The 9,473-nt window shown below is 29.7% G+C and overlaps 1 protein-coding gene across 5 annotated transcripts; it reads left to right on the forward strand.

Moving 5' to 3' along the window:
- Nucleotides 1-2,500: 2,500 nt before the first annotated feature.
- LOC130942023 (dof zinc finger protein DOF3.1-like) lies at nucleotides 2,501-4,778 on the forward strand. 5 transcript variants are annotated; one of them, XM_057870699.1, is made up of 4 exons: nucleotides 2,529-3,129; nucleotides 3,264-3,343; nucleotides 3,567-3,624; nucleotides 3,703-4,778. In XM_057870699.1, exon 4 carries the CDS (start codon nucleotides 3,709-3,711, stop codon nucleotides 4,414-4,416), a length of 708 nt encoding a protein of 235 aa, XP_057726682.1. In that variant the 5' UTR covers nucleotides 2,529-3,129; nucleotides 3,264-3,343; nucleotides 3,567-3,624; nucleotides 3,703-3,708; the 3' UTR covers nucleotides 4,417-4,778. The 5 variants fall into 5 exon arrangements, with proteins under 5 accessions (XP_057726678.1, XP_057726682.1, XP_057726681.1 ...); XM_057870696.1 differs by having other exon boundaries at nucleotides 2,546-3,129; nucleotides 3,694-4,778; XM_057870695.1 differs by having other exon boundaries at nucleotides 2,501-3,343; nucleotides 3,861-4,778.
- Nucleotides 4,779-9,473: the final 4,695 nt, after the last annotated feature.

Here is a 9,473-nt window from a genome sequence, read left to right on the forward strand (position 1 = left end):
TTGGATTTCCACTTCATTAAATGCAAGAGAATTAGTATAATTTTTATTCATGATATGACTAAGTTGATGAAAAGTTATTGTCAATTCTTTTGATGTTTATTTATCGCACTTTCATGTGAAGTATAAAAATCCTTCATATGGGAATAACACAACTGGCGAGGCTATAAACAACACATGGGCTGTGCTTCGATGGTTATCTGAAATAATGGTGGTTTGAGCCTGAATGTAAAGTACACACTTTTTTATTGGTAGTATCTGATTTGCTTTTGGTGTCTGACTGCTATTGTCTGAATTTCTCGTGAGGAGGTGGAGGTTGTATCTACAAGAGATGTTATTGTCTGAATTTTTCGTGAGGAGGTAGAGGTTGTATCTACAAAAGATTTCGATACTTAAATTAGCAAAGATTTTAGGCAGAATTTTAGTAGATTGAAATTTGAATATACCTAAAGGTTGTCCGTGTATTTATAGTAGGGTAGATAGCCACTTTTGTTAGTGGATAACCGTTATCTTTATTTTGGGAGTTCAATGAAATCTTCTTCTAGATGAGGTAGAGATAGTAGAAAAGATTTGGTGAGGTAGTTACTTATTTAGATAAGTAAAATTGGACCTCTTTATCGTGTCCGACCTCTAAAGAAGTCGAATAAGTAAAAGAGGTCACCTTTCGCAGACCTTTATACTTAATGGGTCTGACTTTACTTTGGGTCAGGATATGAACAGGTTGTTACATTGCTTATGGTTATTTCATTCTTCAAGTACTTATGTTAGCTTAATTTTTTTATTATTATTATGTTATTTAATTTTTTCTCATTTTTGTTGTTTTTCGTTTTTATTTTATTTTCGATTCAGTTAGAAAATTAATTATGGGTGTAATAAACTGGAGTCAACCCGTTAAAAAAATAAGTTCATTACAAAAAAAAATAAAAAAATAATCTTTTACTATTCTAATTTTATAAATTTTAAAATTAAAATTAAAAAAATTGATTGAATTGGTTTACATTGTAATTGGTTTTTAGACTTTTTCTTTTATTTTTATACATGTCCTAATGATATATGCCCTACATTATTCAATAGCACTTGGATGGAAAATTTTCTGTAGACTCCTTTTTTATATATATTATTAACTTAAACACTATGTAATGAGATAGAAGGACAATATTAAATTGAAGACTTAATAAACCTATTGATTTTTATAGTTTTTTTACTACAAATTTATAGTCATTATATTAGATAAAATTAAACTTGAAATGAAAGAAAATGTCGTTGTAATGATAAAGTTGTATATACATATATGTGCATCTGAAAATGGTTAAATTAAGAGTCGTCCACATGCATAGAATTACAATGTTATAGGAGGGGGGTCCCATTCTCCCATCACAACTCCTCGTGCTATTGTATCTTCATTTCAACTTGCTCTTCACTCCTCCACTACTCTCTCTCTCTTTTTAAATCTTTTATACATGTTCTAATTTGATTCATTACTATCCCACCATTCTATACACTTATTACAATAATAACAGTAGTTGGTCACACACATGTAACTTCCAACGATAAATCGTATAACATGGAACCAGTTATGTGTCATTAGTTGGTGGCCTTATTGATTCATCAAGTAGTGGAATCTGAATTAGTGAGGACGTGGCTGCACAACAATTTAATCATAAAACATTATATTATATATAGAATATTGATCTTAGTACAAGATGTATTTTTTTAATCACATCACAGCCGCACACGTGTCAAACTTGATCATCAATCACCGCATTTGAAGTAAATGGGGGCCACCTAATCCTTCGCCTATGCGCACGAGGACGGTGCCTCTCTTCAATTCCAATCCATCAACCCAAATCAAATCACAGCCGTCCAAACAATTCAACGCACAATGTAGGACCCACTTGTTCCCTTTAAGCTTTTTACCCCTCATTCTTCACCATCACCACGTCACAGTCACACGGGTCAAACATCTACGGCTTCAAGTTGAAGCAGCCAATAAAATGACAAAACGTGGGACCCACAACTGTTCCTCAAAATGTCACCGGCGTGTGACTCTAACATTCCTGCTATGAAACTTGTTGCTGCAGTGCTGCTCCAGCTGTCAGTCGAGCACCTTCCACTCATGGGGTTCTGCCACGTGTCCCCTGTGGCATTGGCTGTGATGGGGTGACGGTAACTCAACGCAACCCACTTTCGCACACATTCTACACCGCTCGACACTTTGACGTCTCTGATTCGCTTGCGTGATATTTCAACGGCCGTGATCTCATGATGAAACCCACGAAATGATGGGTGTTGATTGCTTTGTCCACACGCAAGCCCTGTCGTGTGGGCTCAATGGGCCACTCTTTTGACGGCGGCTTTCCCAACATGGCCAAATATACGGCTTGGCTCAGCCAGATTTAAGTCGGTAAAATTTCTATTAATATTATATATCTTTTCCCCCTGAAAATGCGTTACTAGTAGATAATAGAGTATAGACTATCGAGTAATGAGGTTATTAGTTAGTTGTCTTTTGTGGTTGGTGTCTTTAATTAAGGTGATTAAGTTGATGGAGACATTCTAATATCACAAATGCCTCTATATTAAAGGAAGATTATTTTATTTTATTTATCCCATTTGTTTATAACCATAAGAATTTATGACCTTACACTCGATTCTCCCATCTCAATATTCTTATTTGTCTCTTTATCAATATCTTAATTACATTATTGGCGTCCCTTTTTTCTTATTTTATTGTTACGTTATATTATATTATTACTACTTTTTCCAGGAGCAGTTTTCATACGGTCATGTAATAATAATAAGAGCGACTAATTCCGTGGTCTACTTTGGTCATTGACCCGTTGACTAATTAAATAAAGTTACTAGTTTTTAATATACAAAAACATGACTTTTTATGAAAGTTAACACTTTTAATCGCCCCACTAATACTGTTAAATTTTAGTTAAGTGCGATGTGTGAATGCCCAGAAAAAGGAGCTCAAGATTCAAGCCAATCCTTCTACTTGTAGTGAGTAGTGACTGCAACAGAGAGAGAGAGAGAGAGAGAGAGAGAGGTGTATCTATTCTCTTTCTATTTGAAGAGGGTGTGTGTTAGTGGTAGTCATCACACTCCATAATAATCTCCATCATCAAGGTTTTTGAGGCTTTTCAAATATCTTCCTATTTTTTTTTCTCTTGAACATTCTTTGTTTGTGTTTGTGCTGAACTTAGTTAAATCTCTCTGCTTTTGTTTGTTTGTTTGTTTGTTATGTCATGTTTTTTTTTCAGCTGGTATAATGATCCATCCATAGAAATCCAAGGCAACAAGAGAAGCTTCCAATTCCAAGTTCATTCATCAAACCAACCACGTAACTTTCTCGTTCTGTCTCTTTGAGCTTCTATCTGTTTCTTCAAACTACTTTACTTTGTTGGAACTGCTTCTAGATTATGTTACACAACCAACCACAACAACACTTTTTATGTGTTTTTATTTTTGGGATCATGGTCTGATTGATTATCTTGTCATCTTTCCACTTTCTACTTAGTACTATAAAAAAGCTTACACCTTTGTTTTCCTGAACCTGAACTCAGATCTTAACACATCAAGGGTTGCTTGCTTCACATGCCCTCAAATTCAATCCCTTGAAAGGTTTGAACTTTGAACTTTGTTATCAAATTGATGAAACCCCTTTTGCTTAAATACTGAAGTGCTTTTTAGTATTATAAGGAGAGAATGCAAGACCCGACAATATTTCAACCCATCAAACCCCAATTTCCTGAACAAGAACAACTTAAATGCCCACGTTGCGACTCAACAAACACCAAATTCTGCTACTACAACAACTACAATCTCTCACAGCCACGCCATTTTTGTAAGAATTGCAGAAGGTATTGGACCAAAGGAGGTGCTCTTAGGAACATCCCAGTTGGTGGTGGAAGCAGGAAGAACACAAAAAAATCATCCACCAACAACAACTCCTCCAAACGCCCTACATCATCATCTGCACCATCATCATCATCAGTATCCCCTTCACCATCCGTTTCCACTCCAGCACAGGCTGCTTCATCCGCTCCTGAATCCGACTCGGCCCAGGCCTACGCCGCCCAGCCTACTGTGGCTGATCAAGGCCCAGGCTTAAGCTTCAGTTCCCTATTGGCAACTAGCCATTTGGGGAGCCTATTGGAGGGTCTGAATTCAAATGGATCAAGTCTTAAAATGGTGCAAATGAATGAATTCGGAGTGAATGTGAATTCGATCGGTTCTGTTGAGCCGCCAGTGAGCTCGAATTCTAGTAGAAATCCAGGGTTGGATGTTCAGAGCAATGGCAATAATGCAGAGAGCTTTCTGAGTATGCATAATGGTGATTCAAGCTGTTGGAATAATGGTAGCAATGGATGGTCTAATCTTGCAATATTTACACCAGGATCAAGCTTTCAGTAGAAGCAGCAGATTCAGCAAAACTGATGAAATTGATGAACCTTCTTAGTTAACTTACTATGTTTTTTCTTTTTTTTCCCTTCGGTTATATAGTTATTACCTCAAGACTATGTATGTTTATTAGTCTTGATGTTATGGGAGATCAAAAAGCACAGGGGCTACTAAAAATAACATCATCCTTTAGGTAAATTCTTTTTCTGATTTTGTGGTGATAGTTCTTCAGTTTTATCAGTGGTGTTAGAAAAAGAGAAAAGGAAAGTGGATTTTTTTTTTATCAGTTATTATAGTGACTTTACTCAGTACCCACCATTGTTGGGGGATTCTAATTTGATCTATATATATATAAATATGTATTTTACAGTTAATTTGGTTTGTTTTCTGCATCTTGCAGATGGAAAGTTGCTTGTAGTGATCTTAGGAAGAATGTTTTTTAAGGATATTTATAGGTTACGCATAGATAGATAGACAGATAGACACATTTCTTTAAGATTATTGTTATATTTTGTTCTACTTTAATCATATATGTAATTACTAAAATATTAAGGTTAGAGTAGTTTAAAGTATTGTTCTGCCCCCTCCATAGGATACCTAGCTGCCTGCTTTTTTCTTAATTATTAAAGCATGTGATTTATTCAAAATGGTGGGTGATTAAACTTATTGGTCTTAATTGGACAGAGAATTTTTGGATCAAATAGAGGGCCACTGCCATTGAATATTAACTAACCACTATGAGTTTATGACTATCATGTACACGGTCATACTAATGTATAGCTGTGTCACAATTTTTTATTTTTTGAATATAACGAGTACTATGCAACTTATTTTAGTTTTATAAAGGCATAATTATGAAGGTTACTTTTGACGAGTTTTAGATTAGTTTATGTTTGTTCTTCTTGTATCTTTGTAAAAATAAAAAAAAAATTATTGTATTTTCACTGGTCTTGCATATTCTTTACTTACATTTTTTTATTTTTATTTTTCAATTTCAATAAAAAAAAGCGGTGGTTTTCTTGTCATCTTGTGCAGGTCCTAATGATATTTTTACTTTTTTGTCATTGCCTACAAATTTTGGTATTCTTTTTGGGTGAATTCTATGGTGTAGAAAGGAAATTGTTTCTACATGTGTAGAATGATAGGTGTCAATGCATTAGTAGTTTATGTTGATGGTTTTTGGATGGGAAAGAATTAATTAGAGTACACAATTATTGATTCATTGGACCCACACAAAAAAAGAGAGTGTGTGACATTATATCTATGTCATAGAGACAACTTATTAGGTTTTTTTATTTTAATAAATTAAATAAAAATTTTATTTATTAAAATAAATAATTTAAAAAATTATTACCATGTAGACGAGATATATGTATTTATAAATATAAAAATATATTTTATAAAAATAATAAAAATATTAATAATTTAAATTAGACCAAACTTTTAAAAATATAACATTTCAATTAATATGGAAGGTGGACGATCTTAACCGTACTACTTCCATTCACCGGCGTTTTTTATTAGAATTTACACTAAATCAATTCAAATATTAACAAGGCGGGATTCGAATCCCCAACACTTGCTTAAACAAACTAGTGAGCTAACCACTAGACAAAGTTTATTAATTAGTTAGTTAAAACCGCCTATTTCTTCTATTATTTTGAAACTGCTCATCTTTTCTATTATTTGAAACTGCTTATCTTTCTTATTATTTGAAATATTCTATTTTTAAGAGTTTGATTTAATTTAAATTATTAATATTTTTTATTATTTTCAAAAATTATATTTTTATATTTACAAATACATATATCTCGTTTACAGTAAGGAGATATATGAAAATTGAAAAAATACACATATCTCGATACGGATAAAATTATCTCGTTTACAGTATAAAAAATATAAGAGATGCTGATGTATTTTCCTAATAATTTTTAAAATTATTTATTTCAGAAAATAAAATATTTATTTAATTTATTAAAATAAAAATTTCCACATATTATTTGATTTATTGTTAATAAATATGTATATCACTAATCAAATTAGAATTAAGTCCATTAGATGAAAAAAATTTTGAAAAAAAAATAATATTTTTTAATATTAACCAAAATATTTTTCATAGAATTTAAAAAAGAAAAAGATTTGGAGACTAACTTACTTTCACTCTTAAAATTATTACTATTAAAAACGAAAGAATGTATAATTTAAGTAATAGGTAATTACTATTCATTTACTGTGGTTAACAAATTTAATTTGTTTTTATAATTATATGTCCTAAATATATTACTAATTATTTTTATATTTTTAATATTTTACATGTTTTAATTTATAAATTGAATTGATAATTTACTATTATTAAAGGTATCCCATTTTTTTAGAAGAAAATATTTAACTTTGAACAAAAGATTAAATTAGAACGATATAAAATGTTTTAGACAAAAATAAAATATTTTAAACATTAAGGATAAAATTAGAATTTAGTTCAAATATTATGGACCAAACAATATTTTTTCAATTATAAATTGTTATTTATTTTCAAATATTTAATAATAGGGTAAAATACTTTTGTCCTTAATGTTTTCAATTCATTCAATTACAATTGAAAAAATATTTTACTTTTGTCTAAAATATTTTATATCGTTCTAATTTAGTCTTTTGTTCAAAGTTAAATATTTTCTTCTAAAAAAATGGAATACCTTTAATTATAGTAAATTATCAATTCAATTTATAAATTAAAACATGTAAAATATTAAAAATAAAAAAATAATTAGTAATATATTTAGGACATATAATTATAAAAACAAATTAAATTTGTTAACCACGGTAAATGAATAGTAATTACCTATTACTTAAATTATACATTCTTTCGTTTTTAATAGTAATAATTGTAAGAGTGAAAGTAAGTTAGTTTCCAGATCTTTTTCTTTTTTAAATTCTATAAAAAATATTTTGGTTAATATTAAAAAATATTTTTTTTTTCAAAATTTTTTTCATCTAATGGACTTAATTCTAATTTGATTAGTGATACACATATTTATTAACAATAAATCAAATAATATGTGGGAATTTTTTATTTTAATAAATTAAATAAATGTTTTATTTTTTGAAATAAATAATTTTAAAAATTATTAGGAAAATACATCAGCATCTCTTATCTTATTTATACTGTAAACGAGATAATTTTATCCGTATCGAGATATGTATATTTTTTAATTTTCATATATCTCTTTATCGTAAATATATCCTTATTGTAAACGAGATATGTATATTTGTAAATATAAAAATATATTTTTTGAAAATAATAAAAATATTAATAATTTAAATTAAATCAAACTCTTAAAAATAGAATATTTCAAATAATAAGAAAGATAAGCAGTTTCAAATAATAGAAAAGATGAGCAGTTTCAAAATAATAGAAGAAATAGGCGGTTTTAACTAACTAATTAATGAACTTGGTCTAGTGGTTAGCTCACTAGTTTGCTTAAGCAAGTGTTGGGGATTCGAATCTAGCCTTATTATTATTTGAATTGATTTAGTGTAAATTCTAATAAAAAACGCCGGTGGATGGAAGTAGTACGGTTAAGATCGTCCACCTTCCATATTAATTGAAATGTTCTATTTTTATGAGTTTGGTCTAATTTAAATTATTAATAATTTTATTATTTTTATAAAATATATTTTTATATTTATAAATACATATATCTCGTCTACATGGTAATAATTTTTTAAATTATTTATTTTAATAAATAAAATATTTATTTAATTTATTAAAATAAAAAAATCTAATAAATTGTCTCTATGACACATATATAATGTCACACACTCTCTTTTTTTTGTGGGTCCAATGAATCAACAATTGTGTGCTCTAATTAATTCTTTCCCATCCAAGAGCCATCAACATAAACTACTAATGCATTGACACCTATCATTCTACACATGTAGAAACAATTTCCTTTCTACACCATAGAATCCACCTTCTTTTTGATTCAAAACAACAACAAAAAAAGGGAAAAAAAAAGGCAAGAAGAAAAAAAAATTGTATTTCTTGTATTTGTTATTTTTATATATTATTTTTTTAACTATAAGATTCGAAGATGATTTTTAAGAGAAAGAAAATGTTATGTATTTTAAATGTTCGTGATATGAAGAGTTTAAATATTATTTAGTAGTATTAATTTATACTTTTAAGTATTAGAATATTTACTTTAATTTTATGTAGTTTAAATTTGTTTATTAGTTATTAAATTGGACTTTAATTTATGTTAGGGAGTTTAGTTTTTCTTTTTAATTGTAATCTAATAAAAGGTTATAAATACCTCTTAAACTAATGTAGCTCTCATTGAGTAATTAAAGGTGTGAGAAACTCTTTTTGATTTTGTGATGAAACTACGGTATAGACAAATAAAGTTGAGTAAGTCTCTCTCTTATGGTATCAAAAAATTAGGTAAAAAATTGAGTAATTTTATTCGATTCAATTCCTAAACTATGAAGTGTATAAAATACGTGGGGTGAATCTGTTTTTTGTTGCATAAAAAATTAGATAAAAAAAAGGTGTTTCTCTTTGTATTTAATTTCAATCTATTCTTTTATTTTTTATTTTCTATTTTTAATTTAAATTTATTTTTTTATTTTAATACTTATTCTTTTTATTTAGGGTTAAAATTTAGAATAAACATCCATCCCGGTCCCTGTCCATTTCAAATTAGGACAAGGCGACCCCTCACCAAAAAAGTAATCCATGCTAGTCTCTGTCCATGCATAAAATAACTCATCGTGTCCCCTCTCTTGTATCCCCCGTCCATAGTTGATGGAAAAGTTTGATGTGGCACTTACCGACGCTGATCTGACAGTTAGTCCAGAGTTAAGTTCCAACGTGGATTAGGGTTAATGAACAGGGGTCGATTTGTCCCCCTGTCACATTCAAAAACGCCGCCGTTTTTAGGTTAAGAATGAGGAAATGTCATTCTCACCTTCATAACCCCCCAAGCCCTAACTCATATTTACAGAATAACCAAAATCCCTGTAACCTTCTTTGCGCAAAAGGATAGATAGTGGTGGAGATAGCTAGTGTT

The sequence above is a fragment of the Arachis stenosperma genome, chromosome 7 (assembly GCF_014773155.1).
Source record: "Arachis stenosperma cultivar V10309 chromosome 7, arast.V10309.gnm1.PFL2, whole genome shotgun sequence".
Lineage (NCBI taxonomy): Eukaryota > Viridiplantae > Streptophyta > Magnoliopsida > Fabales > Fabaceae > Arachis > Arachis stenosperma.